Source organism: Enhydra lutris, unplaced genomic scaffold (genome assembly GCF_002288905.1).
Source record: "Enhydra lutris kenyoni isolate GAN:26980312 unplaced genomic scaffold, ASM228890v2 scaffoldscaffold30, whole genome shotgun sequence".
In the NCBI taxonomy this organism is placed as follows: Eukaryota; Metazoa; Chordata; class Mammalia; order Carnivora; family Mustelidae; genus Enhydra; species Enhydra lutris.
Genome location: NW_019154114.1, coordinates 4274791 through 4296188, shown reverse-complemented (window position 1 = coordinate 4296188; position 21398 = coordinate 4274791). Strand labels below are relative to the sequence as shown.

Here is a 21398-nt window from a genome sequence, read left to right as displayed (position 1 = left end):
TGCTGAGCAGAGAGCCTGATGCAGGGCTCAATCCCAAGACCCTAAGATCATGACCTGAGCCAAAGGCAGAGGCTCTAACCCACTGAGCCACCCAGGTGCCCCTGCCACAGGCCTTTTGTTAGACGTCCTAAACCACAACATGTCTGCAACACATCTAGTTCTACTGCTCAGGCGGGTAACTGACCATCATTCCACAGACAACAGAGAGACACTGAAAAATACAGGATAGGGGTAGCGTGCATGTGAATGTGTAATCACATCAGCTTCATGTCTGAAGAAGCACTCGGGGTGTTAAGGACTGTAGGGGCAAGACAGGAGGCAGGAAGCCAGGAAGATTCTTGCCAAGATGCTGGTGGCCTGGACAAGGGAGTGGAGACACTGGGGAGGAAGAACTGATGGTATTAGAAGAGTTAACTGCAGGTGGGATCACGTTCCTAGCTGCCATCTTGAACTCAATAAGTTGAACTTGAACTATTCCAAGTGTGGTGGGAAGGCTCCGAATACAGGAGTGGGCATGTCGGGACCTGGAGGCCTGAGTCAGAAGCAGGTGCTCCCCCAAGCGCATTGTCCAAAGGAGATGCCATTTCACCGGTTTTCAAGGTAACAGGTTGATGGTTAACACTTTAAAATATATGTGTGAAGGTGCTGAGAAAGAGAAGTACTAAAGGGCATGGAGGAGGTTAGAGAGAGGTGGCAGCTTCCAGCATGCCCTGTGGGGCCCGTGGGTTGGTGTACTAGCCTCTGAAACTGACCTCCAGCTGGGCCCAACACCCCTCACCACTTCCACCCCCAGGGGTCTTGCCTGGCTGTGGCCCCCTCCACACCCATGTTCCTGGCTAGATTTGGATCAGAATGCCAGGCTTCCAGCACTGAATACCCTCCTGTTAGCATCAGCCCCATCCCACCACCACCTGGGGGCATAAATTTGGAATTCGGAGTTTGCCATTCATCACCAAACAGACCCGGCTTTACATCTGTCCCTTTAGGTCTCTCATCAGAGGGCCTCCTAGTCTTGAAAAGGACACAAGGTGTGGCCAAGCAGGACTGAGTTCAGATGTCAGGAGCCTTCTGGAAACTAGGCCCCTGTTAATGCGGCCCAGGAAGGTATCCACTTAGGCAATACTTTCTGCCTTGCCACTTCTCCCTCAACTGGCCCAGCACTGAGACAGGCTGAGGGCTCATCTGGTGGAAGGACTGGAGGGTCAGCTTGTCTCCAGCCCCTCCTGGAGAAGAGCCTCAACCACAGCCGCCCAGGTTTGTGGCCCTAGGCAGTGATCTTGACCCAATGCCCCGTCTCATTTGCCAGCTAAATTTGAAGGCAGGCTTGGCCCACAGTTGGAGAACTGGCTCGACATACACCCAGGAGTCAAGCAGACTTTATTTCTGCTGCAGCCTCTGCTGGTCAGGGTGTCTGGGCTTTTCCACCCCCCACCCTTCACCGCCACCAATGCCAGCAGCTGAGGCACACAGCCAACCTCACTGTCAAGGTTCAGCGATGCTGCAGTCATAGCAGAAGTTGAAATTGGTGGGGGGCGGGGGGATGGGAGGAGGCTGCTCGGGAATAGGCACATTCTCCAGCTCCAACAACCGCAGCTTGGTCTCCATCGTCAGCAGCTGCTCCAGGTCCAGCCGAGTCTGCTCACTGCCCATGGGACTGCCTAGCAGGGCACTCAGCCCATCTGTCCACAGGTGGAACTGGGGACAGAGCCAGCTCTGTGAGGGCCTGCCCATCTCTGCCCTGGCCTGTCTGCCCAACTTGGCTTAGCCTGGCCCAGACACTCACCTCCCGTTTGGATGGGGCAATGAAGTTGAGGTATGCCTCTGCCTCCCCATGGTCATAGCTGACAGAGAAGGCTAACTCATAGAGATCCTGGGGAAGGCAGGGAGTGGAGAGCGCTGAGCGGGGAAAAGAGCAGGGCAGGTGTGGGTGGGAAGGAGCCCCAGGCTTCCACTGCACTCACCTTGTTCTGCTTCCCTGAACCCTTCTCCCGGACGTGGGGGCAGTCTTTGCCTGTTAGCAGTGCCTTGATATCAGCCACAGGGACTGCAGGAAGAAGGCTGGGCTGACCACTGGGACCCAGGCGGTCCCCACACAGGGGGTGGTCTGGGGAGGGCAGGTGGCTGACCCGGACCCCTGCCCTGTCCTCCTTACGCTGCTCAGGCAGACTGTCCAGGGTGGGTGGGCTGGCGCCCTCCTCCATGTCCCCGTACTGTAGCACCTTGTGGTTGGGGGACAGGCAGCAGAACCACAGCTTGTCTGTGAGCAGAAAGGAAGAGGGGAGTGATGAGAGGGGCCCTGACCCCAACCCAGCCACACTCTGCCCACCCCCCCCCCAACACCCCACTTCCCCCACCCCCCGCGGGCGCCACCACCCTGGCGCCTCCGGCTGCTGATTTTGCGGAAGAGTGTCCCCTCACAGAGGCGGAGCAAACGCTGCTGGCGGATCAGGCCCATGAGCTCTGGCTTCAGCTTCTCCCGTAGCTCCCTGGGGGTGGGGGACAAGAGGAAGCCTTGCCAACTGGGACTGACCTCGGGCAAGGCCCCGTGGGGCACGGGATTAGGGGCTGGAAGGGGAACCTCACCCACCAACTCACAGTATGGGAGGGGCCAGCGTGCCCTCCTGATGCAGCCGCTCTGTCTGCCTCAGCCGCAGCACCTCCCCATAGGGGAGCGCATTCACCTTGGTTCGGAAAAGCTCCAGGGAGCTGGGCTTCAGGGCCAGTGTGCGGGCCAGCTGCTCCCGCACCACCTGCATAACCTGGGGCCACCAAATTCTGCTCAGTGCTGCGCTCTGGACCTCGACTGAGAACAGCCCCTGCCCTGGCTCGGGTCTCCTCCCTCCCACCCTGTCCACCTTGTCAAAGTCCTCCTGGGTGGCTCGCATCTCCTTCCAGGTCTTATTCAGCAGCTGGATGCTCACACAGAAGAGCTCATGAAAACTCTGGTCTTGGCCGAAAAACATGGGCGAAAAGTCCTGGGCTGTTTCGGAGCCTGGAGCAGGGGGGCAGGCGGGGCTCAGGGAGAACGCGTGTGCAGCCCCTGGCCCTCTCTGCCCTTCCGTCCCACGTTCCCAGACACGCTGTGCCCAGTGCCACTCACAGGGCTCCCCAACACGAAGCAGCTCACACAGCAACACAGTGAGCTGGATGCTGCTCCGGGCAAAGGGGCACTCGTGCTTGTCCTCACGGCTGCTGTTTTCCAGCACAAACTGGGGTGGGAGAAAAAGCAAATGGGATGGGAGCAGAGCTAAGATCTGGGGGACCCTGCCATCTCCCACCCCCCCCAACCAAGTACTGACCCGGCTGTAGGCGCTGGGTGCGTGTCTGGAGAAGTAGAGCATGTTGTCCAGCGCCAGCAGGCCAGGGGGCACGCGCTCTAGATCCTGTGCGGGGTTGCTGTTCTGGGGGGAAGCAGGACCGGCAGCTCAGGAACGGCCCCCAGCCTCTGGAACAACAGCAGCCCCGGGTTGAGGCGAGGGTGGGGAGCTAGGGAGGGGTCACTCACGGAAAAGCCCAGTTTTCGGAACTCGCGGGCACACAGGGAGCGGCGACGGTCGGCACTAAGCCCGCTGCCCAGAGACTCCCCCTCTGACTGGAAGGCAGCCTGACGCAGGGCCTGCAGCTGCTCCCGCTGTTCCTGGGGTCGTCGTCATGGGGTAAGGGGGTGTCAGGATCACAGATCCAAGGCCATGCTCTAGCTTCCCCAGCCTCGTATACCCCCAAGGCGCACCCACCTGGCTATAGGGGTCCAGTGGCGTCCTCATGCGTGGCTCCAGCAGCCCCAACGTAAGGGCCTGCAGTACATACAAATGGTGAGCCATCTCGTCGCCCAATGGTGTCGCACTGTGGATGATGTTCTGGAGACGGCCAGTCCGCAGGTGTGAATGGAGGCTTACTGGGGGAGGAAAAGTGGGGAGGGGTCTGCCTAGCCCAGTCCTTCCTACCTTATAGATGAACTGGCGAAGGTTTCTCTGCCACAGGTAATCAAGCATGTGCTGGGGTAAGTGGGAAGGGGACTTAGATGATTCAGCCCCCCATGAGCAGCCATCCTGCAGTCCCGGGATGGAGCGCAGTACCCACCAGCTCCTGCCCTTCCTCCCACCCCCCAGTCCTCACCAGATGGGACACTCACCTTACGTTCAGTAGGGCTGGCCCCCTGCAGCAAGGCTGTCAGCAAAGCCATCGCCTTGGTTTGTAGCTGCTGGTTCATCCTGGGGCAAGAAGAGGAGGCTATCAGCGGGCTGCCCAGGGTCTGGCTCCATGCCCCTCACCTGTGTTCCACCCCCACCCCTGGTCACTTACACCTGTAGATGTACCAGCAGCCTATCCAGTGGCACCTCACTCTTGACCAGCTGGCCCAGGGCAGGGCTGCTCAAGGTCACACTCTCTAGCAGCCTGAGGGCCAGGGGCTGCACAGATGCATCCATCAGGTTCATGTTCACGTAGCCCACCACCTGTAACAGGGGTAGGGGCTTGCTATCACTTCCCCGCCATGGAAGGCCAGATCTTGACACCACCCCACAGCCCCACCTGCTGCCCCTAGAAAAGCCAACCCACCTTCCTAACAAAGGGGATGCTGAGTGTCTCCCAGGACACCATGCCATGTTCCATGAGCTCCAAGAAGGCCCTCAGTGCGAGGGTCAGCACCTCCCCTAAGCTGGGGGGACATCTGGGGCTGAGTGGGGCCCAGGCCAGGACCCCCAGCCCCGCCATGTCCACCACAAACCACAGTCCTGTGCTCACTCATCCCCATCCTCAATGATGGTGCCTAGTCTCTGAAGCCCATCACGGCTGATAACCTCCTGGGCAAAGGTCACGTCTGGGGCCAGCAAGACGAGGTGGTGCAGAGTTTCCCGGCGCCTTTCACGACTCCCATTCTGCAGCCCATGCAAAAGCCGCTCAGCCTCAAGGTCCTGGGCAGGGGTGGGAAAGGTGAGGGAGGCTGGACAACAGGAACTCGAAGTGTGGGGACTCAGATGCCCACTAGGTGGGGCACTGCGGAGCTGGGGTTGGGCCCTCCCACTATGGGCAGAGAGAAAGGTGGGAGGCAAAGGGGCATAGTCTAGGGCAGGGAATGAGTGGAGGGTCAAGAAGGGCATTACTGGGGCAGTGCTGAGGCACAGGATGCTGCCATTCTTGATCTCTGCGCGGTTCTGGAGAAGACGGAGAGAAAGGGAGAGAAGTCATTGAAGGGCTCTAAGAATTGGTTAATCCGGGTTGTTGGTAAGGGAGGGTTTGGGAGTCAGGAAAAGAAAGATCACATTCTAGATGGGGATGAGTCTGAGGGATCAAGATCAGGTGGGTTAGAAGGGGTCGCACAGTGGGGTATGGGCCTAGCGGGTGGGGGGACTCACGTTCTCAGTGATGTATCTCCTGTGCCCATCAGCAAACTGCAGGGCGTAGCATTCCGAGTGATCCAAGCTCCACCTGCGAGGAGGCCAAGGCTCAGTGAGACAGGTAGAGGGCGGCCCCCCATCCCCCTCCCCAGCCTGGCCAGCCAGCACTCACGCGTCGCACACCTCCTTCAGCACAGCGGCCAGAGGCTTTGCCTGCAAGTGGAGGTCACTCATGGGGCAGGTGTGGGGAGGAGACGGGGAGGACCCTGGGGGTTCCGAGGGGAAGGGGTCGACCCGCAGGTGGGTGGTGGGGTGAATGGAGGCCAGAAAGGCCGAGTGACCTGGTCCAGCCTGATGAGCTGCGGGATGGCGTCAGGCATCTGGACCGCGATCTTCACCACGTTTCGCGGGGGCGCCATGGTCCAAACAGGGCAAGGGCGCCTGTAGTTTCCAGACCATCCAAGCTCCAGCCAAGGCGGGCGCCTGGTCTGGTGTCTCCGAAAATGAGGACGTCCCTTGTCCAAGGCTTGGACCCCGAGGCCCGCACTGACGGGTCTGGTTCCCGCTCCTGGCCAGGGGCCGCGCGGCCTTCCCAAGGGAGACGAGATTAGTTCCGGGTTGGAGTCCTCTGGGTAGACGCTGGCCCCGCCCCACTCCCGCGGCCCCGCCCCGCCCCAAGGTGCGCCAGGTCAGGACGCAGAGGGCGGGATGCCAGAGCAGCCACACCCCCCTTTCCAGGAAAGGTAACCCGCCCGGCCCCACCAACCCAGCAGAATTCCAGAGAAAGGCCCTGAAAGAACCAGATCAGAGATAGCCTTAGGCGTGGTCTTTATTCACTTGGATACTGTACAAATATTACAATTTCCTTTTGCTGCAAAAAGTATAAAAATAATCTTTATATAGGAATCCATTCGTTACTGCAAATCTTTCTAAATCTCTGCAAATGGCTCTAAATGAGGGTAAATGAATAAACAAGGCGGGGGACCTACAGGGCAGCAGACTGGGCCAATCCTCAGGGGCTTATCCACCCAAATTTCTAGCTAAAGACCTCTCTGTTCCTTCCTGTTAGCAGCATCCCCCAACCCCACCACCTATAGGTCCCAGGGCTAAGGGCCCAGCAGATGGGGGAGTACATGGGAGAGGTCCAGGGGGAGCTGCAGGGTCAGAGGTGGGGAGACTCGAAGGAGGCTAGGGGTGGTGCTGGCAAGCTTCTGGCTCCACCCCAGGCTTCCCTCCTCAGACTTGGAGGCATTAGCTACAACAGGGCAGTGGGGATGGACAAGCTGCCCTATGCAGGTGATGGCAGGTCTTCAGTTCTGTGCCACTGAGTGGCAGCCGAGCCTGGGCTCTGAGAGGGCTCGGAGAGGGCATGAAGTGGGGGAAGAGCTCCAGAAAAGGAGAGGCAAACACTCTGGCTCCATGGCAAAGAGGGCTGAGCCCCTTGCCCCTGCTTTCCTAGCATGGTACAGGTGCTCGTGGAGGAGTGGGAGTTTTCAGAATTGCAGTGAGGGAAGGCTGGGGAAGCCAGGAGTCTGTGGCTCTCAAGCTGTGTAGGGGTAGAGTGGGGGAGGCCCTCAGGCAGCCCCCCAGGTCAAACAGTCTGTGTCCCAGCCACACAGGGAATGTCCCTGTCAGTCAGAGGTTGAGAACAGGCACATCGAAGAGGTCACAGACACCTTCACTCTCGTCCAGGTTGTAGATGTAATCGTGGTCTCCAGGGGGTGGAGAAAGGCGGAGGAGGGGGGCAAACACTGCAGAGAGCACCAGCCTGAGGCTCTGGGCCAAGACCCCTCACCACCAGCAGTTGCCCAACTCCCTGCCCACCCCCCAACCCCCACCTTCCTGGGCCACCCACCTTCTGAGGACATCAGCTCCTCCAGCAGCTCTGAGTTCATGCATTCTGGGGAGGAAAGGAAAGCTCAGTTACATTTTGGCTCCTGGCTCTGCACCTACCAAAGCCCATGAAGACCCCCGCGCCAGCCACCCATCAGGAACTTTACTCTTTGCCCAGGTACCAAGCACAATCAAAGGTCCTCAGAAGTGCAAGAAAACAACCAAAAGACCCAATGAGCTGTGCCCTTATCCCATGGAAGAATGCAGACCTACCTCGTGTGGGATCAAAGATTTCTGACAGCTCTTTGGGGAGTTCCAGAACTGAAAGACAAGAAAGCCATGCTCAGGGGCACAGAGATCCAGTCTGATCCCACTCTGGGCTCCACCTCCCTCAGATGTTACACCACCTGTCTTGGGGCTCCACACAGCTGAGGAGATGGAGGCCCTGCCCCAGGCCAAGCTGGCATTGTCAGTCTCCCCTGCCAGATGTGAGTTCCTTAGTGCTGAGCCCAGGGTACTAAAGGCCCATCTTAGACTGATACAGCCCTTCTAACTCAGAAGTGCTACAGAAGGACAGCAGACCCCTTCCCTTTATGGACTCAGTAGGTATGCCCTGTCCAATGGCAGATGCCCCCTCATGCCTGCCCATGCTGACTGGACAGAGGAGTAGGCAGACACTTAATAGGGGCTGGTGCTACAGGGTGACAAGTCTGCTACAAAGGTCTGACTGGGAGGAGGCACATGGGAAGCAGAGGAAAACGAAAGTGGAGAGGTGTGCTGGCACACGACGATCTCACAGGCCAGGTGTAGGGCTCTGGTTTTATCCAGCAGGCCTTAAGAAGCATTAAAGGTCCTTTTCAAACACAGAAATGCCCCACCTAACCTGTGTGTCAGACAGATCCCTATCAGGAAGGGTAAAGAGGAGGGTGCTGAAGAATTTAGGGGAGAGGTAGCCGGCAGTGACCCTGAGTGTTGAGGATACATGAAGCCAGTGATGGGAGATGTCTGAGACAAAACTCAAGTTAGTTAATGTGAGGTGGAGAGCAGGAGAAGCAAGAAGGAAATGCGAAGTGGAGTGACAAGCAGGTATCAGGCCTGGGGCACCAGGGCCAATAGGAGGGTACACACAGAGAAAAAAAAGTAAGCTTCAGTTAGTGACACAGGAATGAAGTGCTCATCAGATGCACAGAGGAAGGCACGAGGACACAGGTGTGGAGTTTAGACAAAGACCTAGGCAAGCTGGAGGCTGGGGATTCAATCTGCCCAGAATGGATACCCTCCACAGGTGTGCAACAGAGACCCGGGAAGCACATTTAAAAAGGCGTGCAAGGGAAAGATCAGAAAAAGCCAGTGAGAGAGAAGGGCCAAAGTTGATGTCATAAATGCCAAAGGAGCTAGAAAGCAACACCAAGGAGCAAGAGGGCACCAGAGCGCATCAGCCCGGAAACCTGCTGGAGCCAGCAGTCAGGGCGAGGCCATTTCTCCAGAGCAGCACCGGCATCCTGTGGGGTGGGGAGTACAAGGGTCCTGAATGCTGCAAACCTGGAGGGTGATGAGGAGACCAAGACACAGAATGGAATAGAGATGTGGAGTCCAGACAGAAACGACACAGTGAACATGTGAGAAGAAACAGAACAAACGGTCACTTAGTGAGAAGAGACTGAGCGGTGCCTGTGGGCCAAGGAGAATGAGTCCTAGAAGAAACAAACACCCAAATGGCAGGATGGAAAGAAGACTCCAGGCAAATGATGTCACCCCCCCCAATAAGGAACTGCCCCCACGTTTGGAACCTGAGGGCCCTACCATAGCCCCTTCCCCAGGATGGTGGTTATGCCTTCCTGACCCCTAAGTGCAAGGGGAGGCAGGCAAGGCATGAGAGGGTCCCGAGAGTTCTGGGTAGCCCAGGAAGGGAAGCAAAGGGGCACCGGTGCTGAGCTGGTGGCAGGCTCCTCACTCAGGCTGGCAGAGCTCTGGGGTCGAGGCAAGGGTTGAGGCTGGGGTGCTGGCCGTTGGGCTGGCCAGCTCTGGTCTGGCTCAGGAGACAGATGAGCTGGGTTCCAGCTCCAGCTGTTTCGGACCTAGGAGTGGCTGCGGCTGGGTTCTCCCTGCCCCTCAGGAGACACGCACTCACCTCCTGTGGGGTCTGCCTTGATGGGCTCAAAGGAGGTAGAAGGGTTGGGTCCGGATGAGCTGCTGCTGCTGCTGCTGCTACTGCTGTCCAGCAGGGCAGAAGACTGCAGTGGCCGGGTGTCCAGGGCTGCCAGGACAGGGGGGAGGGAGCCGAGCTCCCCACCGTCCTTGCTGTCTGGTCCAGGGCCGCCACTCACTGCAACCAGATCCCCCGAACCCAGTCACTTGGGAGCAGGAAGTAGGATACAGAAGCTTTGTGCTAGAAAATATAGTCAGGATGACAAGAGCCCCGGTTCCCAGGCCCAAGGACAGAGGCGCGGCCAATCCCCAAGCCACAGAGTTGACCTAGAAATGAGCCCCCGAAGGAGAGAGGGGCATGAGGCCTGCAGGAGGGAGACTCAAGGATGGCATGGCTGCTGTGGCCACACTTTAAGAGTGGCTGCCAGGAAAGTGAGACACAGGTGGACCTGGGGAGAACTATACCCACTGACACCCCTTCATACATTGAGAGCTTCCCTATTAAAAAGAGCTCATTCACCACCATAGCAAGGGGAGGTCAGCTGGAGGCCAGGTAAAGGACAACCCCACAGGGTCTCTTTCAACTCTGAGTATACCTCCCCCAACACTGAGGCGTTGCCTTTTGGGCCCCAGAAATCACCCCATCACCAGTTGTCTATTATATCTCACCTGTGATCTCAGTTGCTGGACCAGGCACCCCCTGGGCTTCAGTGATGTCAGGGACAGGGGTGGGGGTGGTCAGCTGGGGACTGCTTGGGCGTGAGGCGTCCTGGGGTTGGGCCAGTGTAGGCTTGGGCAGAGGTGGAGGGGTAGAGACAGCAGGCGGACTCTGGAGCAGATCTTCAGGTGGTGGCACAGGCACCGCCACAGGCGGTGAGCTCCATGCCTCTTTGTTCACCAGCAGTACTTCAATGGGGCCACTCACACTCTTCAGATGAATCTGGTACTTCTTCTGTCCATTGAGGCCCTAGAGGTGGGGGATGGGGGACAGGTGGAATTAGAAGCAGGTTTGGCTCCTGCCTGACCCTGGGCCAGGACCACAGCGTTCTCTCCCACCCTAGATGCCCGTCCTTCTAGATAAACCCCAAACCCAGGCCTCCCCCTACCTGCCCCACCCGGGACTTATCAGGCTCCACAGCCAGCACCCGCCCTCAATCAACCCCGCCTGCCTGGGCTTAGCACCCACCTCTGGGATGGGCACCTCGAGGCTGGTGCCCGACGGGGCCCGGATGGCCAGGAGGGTATCTCCTAGAATGACAAGGATGGGTCAGGGCCCATGGGCTCAATCTAATCTGAGAATGGGGGTGCCTATCCCTTTGAGCAAGAAAGGAAAATATAGTCTCTTAGGACAGTAAACCTCACCCAAACCCCATACTGGTCGGGGAAGAAAACTAAAGCTCTTCTCCTACCAAGAGCCCAAGGGTCAGAACCAGAAAATCCGGGTTCAAACATGTGTATCGAAGGATTACTGGCCATGGGCATCTCACTTCCTAATTGATGGGGCTGCTACCTAGAAGTAGATGTTCAAGCCAAGGCCAATGTTCCTTCCCCAAAACAATGCAGAGAATGCAAGGCGGAGAAGGAGGAAGGAACATCTATAATGCAACTAACTACAGGTTGCAAGTGAGCACCACTGTTCCCTGGAGAGAAGCATGCAAGAGTATACACACATCCTCTGAGACCCCTTATGCCTCTGTCATGCCTGAGAAGCCAGATCCAGAAAACAACGCAGATGGGGACTGACCCAGGAACCCAGCCCAAAATTCTTGTACGCTTTCAGTATGATTTGCCTCCATGGGGTCCCAATGACCCTTAAATCCAGGACTTACCCTGCCTGGTTCCTCTTAGGCAAGCCCAAGGAACCCTCTTAGGCAAGCCCAAGGAACCCTCTTAAGAGAGAAACTCTTCTTGGGCACTGAGCCCACTGCTCAGGGCTGTGGCTCAGCGTGGCCCCACCCCCACTGCCCCCTACCCAGGCTCTGCTCACCAGCAAAGCATCTGCAGATGTCCTCATGAGTCACGTAGGCCAAGGTGTGGGGGTTAAGGAGAACGGCTGATGCCCTGCCTATGGTGACAGACAGCAGACCACAGAGAAAACCCATCTCTTTAGCAGAGATCTGACATACAAGCTCTCAGAGAAAGTCCTGGGCCTTGGGATCTACATGGAGAAGGATCACAGACCAAGAATGGTTGGGGAAGGGCTTTGAGTTTGAGGAGGGATGCCAAGGCAGGGACCTGGCCAGGAGCTGCAGGATCATCCTCCCAAGAAGGACAGTGTCTAGGGCACCACAGAGCAAACCCAACTGGACTAGAGGGCCCCTCGCCCACTCCCCGGGAGCAGGGACCGCCAGGAGGATATCAGCTGTTCTGCACGTCCTCTGTGACATTCCGGATGCTCTGCTGCACCCACACCTTGTGCTTGTCCAGTTCTTGTTCCCGCTGCTGCAGCTCCTCGATCTCAGCCTTGAGCTCAATCAGCTTGTCGGCAATCTCCCGAGTATTGCAACCAGGCCCCACACCCCTGAGCCCAGGGAGTGAGGCTTAGAGGAGCTGCCAGGAACTCTGGGTCCCATGGCCATTGCTCTCTCCTGTGTCCTCCTCCCCACACCCCTGACACTTCTGAGTAAAAGATGCCATTGCCCTCCCAGGTGCCCCCACTCACTTCCACTGGATGCTATTCTTGGATTTTTTCTCGATCAGCCCGATACCTTCCAGCACGTTGGTAATGTCGTAAATCCGCCGCTTCTGGCGCACAGCAAGGGTGTCAGCTGCCTGGCAGACAGAACAGAGCGCAGGATACTCAGCCCCACTCTCAGGTGTCCCCCCAGCTACCTCGAAACCCAGTATGGCAATGATCTGAAAAGGGGGTGTCCTGAGTCCCAGCTCTTCTCCCAGGCACCATAGCAGATCAGGACCGCGGGGCAGGAAGAGGCCTGGCACAGTCTGAACTGATCTTCTGATGCTCTTCTTCCCACACCAGCGGAGGAGGGCCACGAGGACCCGCACCTGCAGCCCAGAGCTTGTCACAGAGCTGACGCTCAATGGCCTCGGTCGAATGAATGAAACAGCTCCCGGCCTCCCTCCCGTGAGAAAGCGCACCGATGGCGGCTTGCTCTCTGAGGGCTCAACTGGACGGCCCCGGGGGTTCCCACTACCGGTCCCGGCCTGCCTGGTCCACTATCCTCCCGGTCGCCCCTTAGCTCAGGCCGCACCAGCTTGAGGTCAAGCACGCCGTCCTTGGCCTCCTGCAGAAGCGACACGAACTTGGTGGTGAGAAGTCCCAAGCTTTTCTCGTGCCGGCTTGGGGTGCCCGGGGGCGGCGGCGCCTGTGGCCCGGCCTCCGCCATCGCTCCCGCCCGCCGCCTCCCCTCAGCCAGGCCAGGCCAGGCCGGCGCCGCCGCCACTTCCGCTTCCGTTCCTGGCCACCCGGCCGCCGGCGCCAGCGTCGCCGTTTCCGCTTCCGCTCCGCGCTCTTCCGGGGAACCCGGCGCAATTCCTTTCTGCGGACTCGGCAGCAAAACTTCGGGGACCATCAGCAAATGTCCAACCGCCGAAGAGGACGAAAACAATCCATGGATCCCGGGCGAGAAGACAGAATGCAGAGGGAGATGGAGGGAGTCAGTGGACAGCCCCGGCAGTAGTAAAGGGAGAGCCACAACAACCTTCCTGGCTGCCCAGCCTGTCCCCATTTCAGAAGAGGAGACCACGCTGCCTGATGAGGCCAATGTATTTCCCCAAACCTGCTCCTAGAAGCTGTCCCAGTGTCTTGGGTTTACTGACCCTATTAGTGTCCCTCACTTCCTGCCAAAACAGCAAGCACTAACTCCATCTAGCTTGCTCACTTGTCTCCATTCCCATTCCCCATCCCTGATCCCAGCCTCATCTTTCTCTTGTCTCCATACTGCAGTGCTCAGAGACCAGGGAGTTATAACCATTTTCCCACCAAGGCAAATATGCTCATATGTGTACATATATGTAAAGCACTTAGAGCAGTTCCTGGAAGGTAGGAAGGATCATGTGTTGGCTAGTACCATGTTGTTATGTTTGATAACATCATTATTTGTCATTTATTTTAGGTCAAGATCTCTGTGAAGCTGTCTTTGAGACAGGGATCTGCCCGCAGGGAAGTTTATTGAGGATCCTCCCTTGTGAGGAAGTAAGACATGCAAAATTGGGCAGAAGGGGGAATTAAACCATGATACAGTTATAATCGAGGCCTCGGGCCATCCTATTAGCAGCACTGAAACTGGGGTGGCCCTTCCAAGGTGGTCCATGTCCAGGCAAGGTTACCAGGCCTTTGTGCCCTAACTTCAAGTGAGGGACTCGGCTGTGACATCTCAGCAACCTACACTACTGGCGGCTAGGGGAACAAGTGGTGTTGTCCTGAAGGGTGGATTTGGGTGGTAACCGGGGTCCACTATATTAGTACTAGCCGGTGGTCCTCTCCATGGCCCTCTCTAACTCTCAAGACAAACACAGCTTTCATAGCTCTCTCATCATCACCCACCACACACCTTCCTCACAACAGCCTGTGGCCTCTCACCTCTCTGCAGAGGTGCATACCCTCTTCTGAAGAGCCATCAACACAGTTTTCCCACTGTGATGTTGTCTGCACCCATATTTGCATACCCTGTTCTCCACCCCAAGTTGGGGCCATCTAGTTCACGTCTGTGTCCTGAGCACCAAAAAGTCCTGGATGGATTGGGCAGGACTCAGGTTTCACAGGGAGTATGCCCCCTCCCCCCAAGGAAGTGGCGTCCAGCCCTTTCCACAATGCAGATGCACTTTCCTGTTGGGAATAAAGGGCCAGAGGCTCAGCTTCCTTCCTTTCCAGCATTTGGCCTTGGGGAAGGAGGGGCCTTGGACAGAGGAGGGTGCTCCTGGGCAGGGAGGTGGTACAGAGGCTTCCTTGGGGAGAAGTCTGCTGCGTGCTGAGGTGTGGGCTGGAACTACCCAGGCCTCGTGAGCCGGGGAAGAGAACACCCAGTTCTGCCCTGAAGACTGGGGGAGAGGGACATCCTCAAGGCCAAGACTGTCTTCAGAGGAGAAAGAACCGGATGCCTAGTCAAGTCTGGTGAGTTCCATACCGAACCATCCTCTGCAATTCAGAGCAGCAGCGGGGGCCAGCAGAGGCCTGTGCCTACCCTCCCTCACTTGGCGTCCACAGGGGAATAACTAAGAAACCCAGTCTCCCCATCACACTCACCTCCTTCTCATTTCCTGAGGGGATTGGGCAAGAACCCTCCAAGAACACCCCTCCTCCTTCTCAGAGGGCCCTAGACTGAGGCCACAGCTCACAGGAGCATCCATTCCGTCTGCTTGAACCCAGACTCTTGCCCCCACTCCTACCTCATCTTCGGCTCCTCCAGGGACTGCCATGGACTCAGCAACCAAGGATGAAATGCAGCCCTCACTTCTCCCCGGTATGAGCCCTTCTCGGTGGGCTAAGGGAGGGATCGTGGCAAGAAAGATGGGAATGGGGGGGTTGGATCCCCCTTGCCCGGTCTGGCTGGAGCTCTGCAGGGCAGCAGGAGGAATGGATCGGACTGCCCTAGGGGACAGGCTGAGAAGTAGGAAGGGGAGCAGGTTCAGGCCACTTCCTGTAGGCCCTGCCCAACTGACGAGGCTGCCCAGGCTCTTCCTGCCCAGGGCCTGAGTGGCCAGAGCAGGAGAGGGCGGAGCAGCTTGCCCGAGGAGCAGCACTCAAGTGGGCCTCGGGTATCTTCTACCGGCCAGAGCAGCTGGCCAGACTGGGCCAGTACCGCAGCCGTGAGGTTCAGCGTACCTGTTCCCTGGAAGCACGGATCAAGGTGGGCATCGGTCGGGAAAGGAGTGCTGGCGATGTGCTGTGGGACTGCCAGGCCTCACTGGCTGCCTCCCTCCCATAGTCAGTGGTGCAGTCCTACCTGGAGGGCGTGAAGACTGGCGTGTGGCAGCTGGCCCAGGCTTCTGAGGCCGTGCAGGGAGCTCGTGAGGCCCTGGGCCAGGCCCATGGGTTGCTACAGGGTATGGCAGAGACCACACAGACCCTGAAACCGCTGCGGGAACAGGTTGCACAGCACAAGCGGCTGCAGGTCCTGTCTCAGCTGCTGCCCCGGCTATGGGCAGGTAAGTGTTCAGGGGTCCTGGGCCTCAGCCGCCCAACCGTTAGTTACTAAACCCCCATCGCTGATCGAGGGGCTGGGGCACCAGTGGGAGATTGCAGGGACCTTCCAGAGAGTAATTCAGGTTTCAAATGGCATATGAAGCAGGATACAAATTGGGATTCTGGGATTCTCAAGCATGAGTTGTCTGAATCAGGACTGAGACTCAGCCAAGTGGCTCTGACCACCCTGGTTGCTAATTTATTGAAATAATTCCTTAACAGGGTAAATAGCCGCTAGCATGGCCCCACGAATTCCTCACTGTCTTGCCTCCAGGATCCCTGACTTTCTCGTGTTCCATCAGCTCAAAAATTTACACTTGGCCCACCAGGTCTCTAGGCCCTTCCCTGGGTCCTTTCAGATTGGTCAGTGCTCTGCTGTACTGCTTATTAAACATTTTACACATCACTCCAGCCCTAGGGCCTGAGCATCCCCTGCCGTACCCCTTGTACAGGTAGGAGGTTTGAGACTCAGGACAGTTTCATCTTCTCCGTGCTTAGTGCCAGCTGCCGTGGCCCACACGCAGACCCTGATTGCTACCCAGCGGCTCTTGGAGGCATATGTGTGTCTTCGGGAGCTGGAGCAGCTACAAGAAGAGACATGGGCCCCTCTGGAGGGCCTGGAGTTGCCAGTCTTTGAGGGGCTGGGCCCTCTGGCTGAGGCTCTCGGCCGGGCGGTGGAAGCAGCTGCAGGGGCCGCGGGGCAGCTGGCACGGGAGGACCCAGCCTTGCTGGTGGCTGCTGTGCGTGTGGCGGAGGTGGACGCTGGGTACATGGCCTCCCTGGAGCTGGCCCCCAGGGACTGGCGGCAGCGCTGTCTGCAGGCCTTACAGGAGGGCCTGGAGAGGACCCACTTTGGGACACCTCTTCTTCCTGAGCCGGGGGCCCTGGCAGGGTGGCTGGAAGCCCTGCGGGTGGCTTTACCAGCTGAGTTGGCCATAGCTGAAGCACTAGTAGCACCCTGCTGCCCACCACACTACAAAGTGGTCCAGCTGTGGGCCCACACCCTGCACAGTGGACTCCGCCGCTGCCTGCAGCAACTCCTGGAAGGGCCTGGACTAGGAGCTGCTGATGCCTTCACCTTGCTGCACTGGGCACTGCATGTGTACCTGGGGTCAGTCTGTCCCCTTGGGGCAATGGGAAGTGGGTGGATCAGAGGCTGGGGGCTCAGAGTGACCCTGGGCTACCCATCTGCAGGCCAGAGATGATGGGGAGCCTAGAGTTGGGGCCTGAGGCTGACGTATCTCAGCTGGAGCCCCTCCTGACCCTGGAGAACATTGAACAGCTGGAGGCAACATTTGTGGCCCAAATCCAGGTGAGTAGTTGGGGCCCAGGTACAGAGAAGCTCTGCCACCAGCTGTGGGCCTGTATCTGTAGAGTCAAATGTCTACCCGTCTCAAGCAGGATCAGTGCCCTGCTACATCCTGGCCCTCTTCACCCCTTCCTCCAGGCAAATGTGACCCAGTGGCTGCAGAGGGCACTGGACGAGGAGGTAGCTGAGTGGAACCGAGAGCAGGAACCTGGCACAGACTCTTCTGGCTTCTACCACTCACCTATGCCAGCCATAGTGTTGCAGGTGGGTGGGAAAAGGCCAGACAGGTAGGAAGCCCCCATAGAGAAAGGGGGGCAGGGAGCAGGGCTAGGACTCTGCTGATGGCCACCCATTTCTGCCTGTAGATCCTGGAAGAGAACATTCGCGTGACCAGCCTGGTCAGCGAGTCACTGCAGCAGCGGGTGCATGGCATGGCACTATCAGAACTGGGCACATTCCTGAGGAGGTCTGCCAAGGCACTGACCCACATCCAACCCCTAGCCCTGCTCCTGGGGCAGCCCAAAGGGGATCTGAGTGAATTAGACACACTAGGAGGAAAGGGCGTCTTCAAAACAGGCTCTTGGGTTTCTTTGAGGTGGGGCTGAAGTAGCAGGGACTTAGGTTGTGGGGGCTCCAGAGTGACAGGTACAGGCACTACCTCTGCCCTTTGCAGCTTTAGTGATGCTCTGATCCGATTCTCTCGAGACCACGCCAGTGGGGAAGCAACAGCTCCTCATTACGTGCCCTACCTACTGGCCACCCTCAACCACCAGTCAGCACTCAGGTACCAGACACCCCCCGCCGAACCCCTGTCTGAACCCCAGTTAGGTATGGACCCAGTCCACACTAGGTCATCAGAAATTTTAGACTCACATAGCCCTGGGAATCCCATCCTAGTTCTACTGATTGCTAACTGTGTGACTTTGGATGAGTTACCTGATCTTTCTGAATCTTGTTTTTTTTTTTTAAGATTTTATTTATTTATTTGACAGAGATCACAAGTAGGCAGAGAGGCAGGCAGAGACAGAGAGAGGGGGAAGCAGGCTCCCTGCTGAGCAGAGAGCCTCATGCGGGGCTCGATCCCAGGACCCTGGGACCAGGACCTGAGCCAAAGGCAGAGGCTTTAACCCACCGAGCCACCCAGGCGCCCCTGAATCTTGTTTTTCTCATCAGTATTACGTTGGGTAATAATGGTACATTTTGGGAATCCTATGACAGATGTGAAGTACCTACCACAGTGCCCGCCTGCCAGTATCAATTATTCGTTCATTCATATATCCAACACATACTCATCAAGGCCCTACTCTGTGCCACATAATGTCTGAGGTTACAGTTGTGAACAAAACAGAAAAAAATTCCCTTCCTCTTGGGTCTTATGTTCTTTGGGGTGGGGGACAGAGAGAACAAACAAGTTAATGATGAGTTTGAATCCCTCCTGACTGGGATTAAACTCTTTCCTTACCTAGACAGAAACCAAAAGGCATGATTTGCTCGAAGTCTCACTGCAAACCAGGGGCAGGTCTGATTGGGTTCCTTCTAGATGCCCGAGTCCACAGCTCCTTGGTGGGAGCCCCAGATCTTCAGAAGTAGAGAGCCGCCATTCTGGCCCCCTAGCGCCACACACTTGCACCACTAGGTGGCGACAGAGTAGCTAGACAACCGAGGGCCGCGAGGGCCTTGGCCTTGGTCCTGAAGCCTTAACTTTTGGTCGGTCCAGCTCCTCCGTGTCAGGCCTGCAGCCCGAAGGGGCGGCTTCGGGAGCTTTGGCTCCGGTGGAGACAGCGCTGGACGAGTTACAGAGGAGGATCTGCCGCCTGGTTTTGGAGGCGCTGCTGGCAGAGCTCCAAGTAAGGCTTCAAGTGGGGATGCGGGTTGGGGAGGAGATACAGCATATTTGGATGTGCGTCTTTGCAGGGGGAATGCTAGGTCTGGATCGTTCTTTCAACCCCGTTTCTGCCACCACTCACAGCCCCTGTTCGCGGCTCTGCCCTCACGCCGGTGGCTGTCGAGCCCAGAGCTACTGGATGATGTGTGCGAGCGGACAGCGCGCTTTTGCCAGGAGTTTAGGCGCGTGCGGAATCCTGCGGCCCAGGTGCGTTTAAGGGAAAGGCTGGGGAGTAGGGAAGCGCTCATGGGAAAGGCGTGCTGAATCCACTGCGCTCTCCGCAGCTTCTCCTGGCCGAGGCGGAACGTATGGTGGTACTGCAGTACCTACGTGCGCTGATGCAGGGCCGCCTAGTGTGCCGAGGAGCCCACGAGAGGACCCAGGTGGCCGAGCGCCTGCAGCACGACGCGGCCCAGCTTCGGGAGCTTTTCCTTGGTTTGGTGAGAGTTCGTTAGGCGAGAAGATGGGCGGGAGTCTCAGTGGTTAGGTGGAGGTCCAGGGCGGGCGTGAGACCTACTCTGCGGTGCCCAGGGCCTGGAGGAGAGTGTTCAGTGCGCACCAGTGCTCCTCGCTCTGCGGGATCTGTTGAACCTCCGCGACCCCATGCTGCTTGGCCTCGAGGTGGCGGGTCTACGACAAAAATTTCCCGACGTGAGGTGCGAAGACTGGTTCTGGTTGGGGCGGGGGGGGGGCGAGGGAGGATGGATTCGGGCGGAGTGGGACGGAGCTGACACACACCTCTGTGGTGTTCCCGTAGCGAGGACCATATCTCTGCCCTCTTGGACCTGCGCGGGGACGTGTCGCGGGAGCAGCGCCTGGCCGCACTCAGTTCCTTGCAGGCCGGCCCTCAGCCCTCGCCCTCTGCCGGTCGCCGCGCACTCTTCAGCCTCGTCCCAGCACCTACTCCTGCGCTGTCCTCTTGCCTTCCCTCGGGGCCCTGTGCCTGACGCCCAGCTGCCCTCCGGATACAGGGATGGCCCCCAGACGCCTGAATTGTGTATTGGAGAAGGGGGTATAAAATAAAAGTGCGATGATTAGGGGGTTCACTCTCAGTGAAACGCCTAAGGTATCCTGGCTCCAGTCCTGATATATGGGCTGTACCTCACCTATCCTGACATCAGCCCGGTATGGACTGCGTTCGCAAGTACCCGCGCTTCTGCTGCCATAGGTGGACTACAGCCCCACCTATCCGCGCCACGGCAGTGAGCTCGTGTCGAGGCCCTGACTCTGAAGGCTGAGTAGAACGTGAAGCGCTGAAACCCGAGGGGTTCTCGTGGAAGGGGCGGGCTTAAGATAACGCCACGCCCAGGGGCGTGACTTGGTGCGGACACCACCCCCTCGGCTCTGCCTGGCCCCACCCCCAGCTTTGTTCTCGGGTGCGCGCCGCCGCCGAATTTGACGTGAATAGGCGCGCCTTCCCGTGAGCGTGCGCGCGCCCGAGTGCGTGCGTCACCAGCGGTCGCTCCCGCGGGCTGGGCTGTCTGCGACTGGTGTTGCGGAGCGGGAACGGCGGCGGCGAGAAGAGGAGAGAACAGGTGGGGGCGCGGTACGCGGACAGAACCCCCCCACCCCCGAGAGGCCACGAAGGCGCGCGACACGACCCCTACTCACCTAACCAGGGACCCCCCCCCTCCATTGTCCTCTGGCTCCGCCCCCCATTGGTCACGCCCTTTGCTCCATCCTCCGCCACTTATTGGCTGCAGGTCACGCCCCTCCTCTCCCCCCCCATTGGCTCCTCTTTTACGTTTTCCTCTCTGGGAGTTTTTCTATTGGCGTAGGCCACACCCTCTCATTTGTCACTAGACTCCACCTTGTGTCTGGGCTCTTGCATCTTTCATTCATTCCGCATGTAGTGCTGGGTGCTTGGGACACGGGGGTTAATCAGATTCGTCCCTGCCCTGAGGGAGTTAAGGGGGTAGACGGATCTAGGGGACACGGATCTAGGCTCCGACAGTGACAGCTTAGGGTGGTAAAGAAGCCTCCTAGACACTGGGAACCTCCAAGACGCCAGGAAGGCTTCCTGGAGGAGGTGAGACCTAAACCGAGCCCTTAGGAATGGTTAGGAGTTTGCTACAGGGAGGCAATTGGGAGGGCATTCTTGGCAAAAGAACCTGAGACGTGAAAGAAACAGGCGTATTCTTGGTAATTGCGAAGAGGTAGGTCGAATGAAAGAAGGGAGGGGGCGGGGATGGAGGTAGAGACCCAGAGACCAGTGAGGAGTCCAGAAAAGTTGAGAAGAGTGAAGTCTGAGGCCTGAAATCTTTTCAAACTGCTGGTCACTAGGCAGAGGGAAGAGAGGTGGGGTAGGGGATCAGAAATTGATAGGGAAACATAGTGCGTGAAAGGAATGATTCCAGTTCTGAGAAGGAAAAGTGCTCTTGGGTTCATCTATTTATTGAGCAACTGCTCTGGATCGGGTACTGTTCAGGGTTCTGGGGACACAGCTGTGAACATTCAAAAGGAGAAAACAGATAACTAATAATGACATATACTGTACTTCATGTGGTGATAACTGCTTTAGAAACCAATAATATGGAGAAGAGAAGATTGTGGTGGGGAGGAAAGAGGAGGTTTACTATTTTAAAGAGAGTGTGTTAGGGAGACTTGTCTGATAACATCTTTGTGAAGAAATCTAAGGAAAATGGGAGAGTGAGCCCTGCGGTTATCTGGGGGGAAGCATTCCAGATAGGAGACATATTCAGTTTGAGATGCCTGTTGTACATTCAAGTAAAGATGTTGAAC

The 21398-nt window shown here is 57.6% G+C and overlaps 3 protein-coding genes across 10 annotated transcripts; 1 reads left to right on the top strand and 2 right to left on the bottom strand.

Moving 5' to 3' along the window:
* Window positions 1-1358: 1358 nt before the first annotated feature.
* Window positions 1359-12668, bottom strand: LOC111153077 (engulfment and cell motility 3). Of its 6 annotated transcripts, XM_022511877.1 has the most exons (27): window positions 12530-12668; window positions 11980-12089; window positions 10504-10565; window positions 9987-10284; window positions 9301-9495; window positions 7443-7490; window positions 7192-7236; window positions 5678-7087; window positions 5509-5549; window positions 5355-5427; window positions 5103-5153; window positions 4744-4913; window positions 4558-4657; window positions 4303-4454; window positions 4133-4211; window positions 3945-3995; window positions 3735-3857; window positions 3506-3637; window positions 3300-3401; window positions 3101-3209; window positions 2856-2992; window positions 2596-2759; window positions 2374-2486; window positions 2153-2257; window positions 1962-2044; window positions 1784-1870; window positions 1359-1695 (listed from the first exon to the last, which is right to left on the bottom strand). In XM_022511877.1, exons 8-27 carry the CDS (start codon window positions 5753-5755, stop codon window positions 1483-1485), a joined length of 2163 nt encoding a protein of 720 aa, XP_022367585.1. In that variant the 5' UTR covers window positions 5756-7087; window positions 7192-7236; window positions 7443-7490; window positions 9301-9495; window positions 9987-10284; window positions 10504-10565; window positions 11980-12089; window positions 12530-12668; the 3' UTR covers window positions 1359-1482. The 6 variants fall into 6 exon arrangements, with proteins under 6 accessions (XP_022367585.1, XP_022367584.1, XP_022367583.1 ...); XM_022511876.1 differs by lacking the exons at window positions 7192-7236; window positions 7443-7490; window positions 9301-9495; ... (2 more) ...; window positions 11980-12089; window positions 12530-12668 and having other exon boundaries at window positions 4744-5153; window positions 5678-6092; XM_022511875.1 differs by lacking the exons at window positions 7192-7236; window positions 7443-7490; window positions 9301-9495; ... (2 more) ...; window positions 11980-12089; window positions 12530-12668 and having other exon boundaries at window positions 3735-3995; window positions 4744-5153; window positions 5678-6092.
* LOC111153080 (E2F transcription factor 4) lies at window positions 6148-14203 on the bottom strand. The gene is made up of 10 exons (XM_022511882.1): window positions 12530-14203; window positions 11980-12089; window positions 11677-11838; window positions 11305-11348; window positions 10504-10565; window positions 9987-10284; window positions 9301-9495; window positions 7443-7490; window positions 7192-7236; window positions 6148-7087 (listed from the first exon to the last, which is right to left on the bottom strand). The coding sequence occupies exons 1-10, from the start codon at window positions 13004-13006 to the stop codon at window positions 6972-6974; spliced, it is 1557 nt and encodes a 518-aa protein (XP_022367590.1). The 5' UTR covers window positions 13007-14203; the 3' UTR covers window positions 6148-6971.
* On the top strand, window positions 13418-19711 carry LOC111153079 (exocyst complex component 3 like 1). 3 transcript variants are annotated; one of them, XM_022511881.1, is made up of 14 exons: window positions 13418-13473; window positions 14275-14740; window positions 15054-15127; window positions 15206-15425; window positions 15961-16573; window positions 16657-16774; window positions 16910-17035; window positions 17137-17237; window positions 17445-17555; window positions 18489-18618; window positions 18741-18863; window positions 18941-19096; window positions 19188-19312; window positions 19414-19711. In XM_022511881.1, the coding sequence occupies exons 2-14, from the start codon at window positions 14695-14697 to the stop codon at window positions 19601-19603; spliced, it is 2133 nt and encodes a 710-aa protein (XP_022367589.1). In that variant the 5' UTR covers window positions 13418-13473; window positions 14275-14694; the 3' UTR covers window positions 19604-19711. The 3 variants fall into 3 exon arrangements, with proteins under 3 accessions (XP_022367589.1, XP_022367588.1, XP_022367587.1); XM_022511880.1 differs by having other exon boundaries at window positions 14967-15127; XM_022511879.1 differs by having other exon boundaries at window positions 14952-15127.
* Window positions 19712-21398: the final 1687 nt, after the last annotated feature.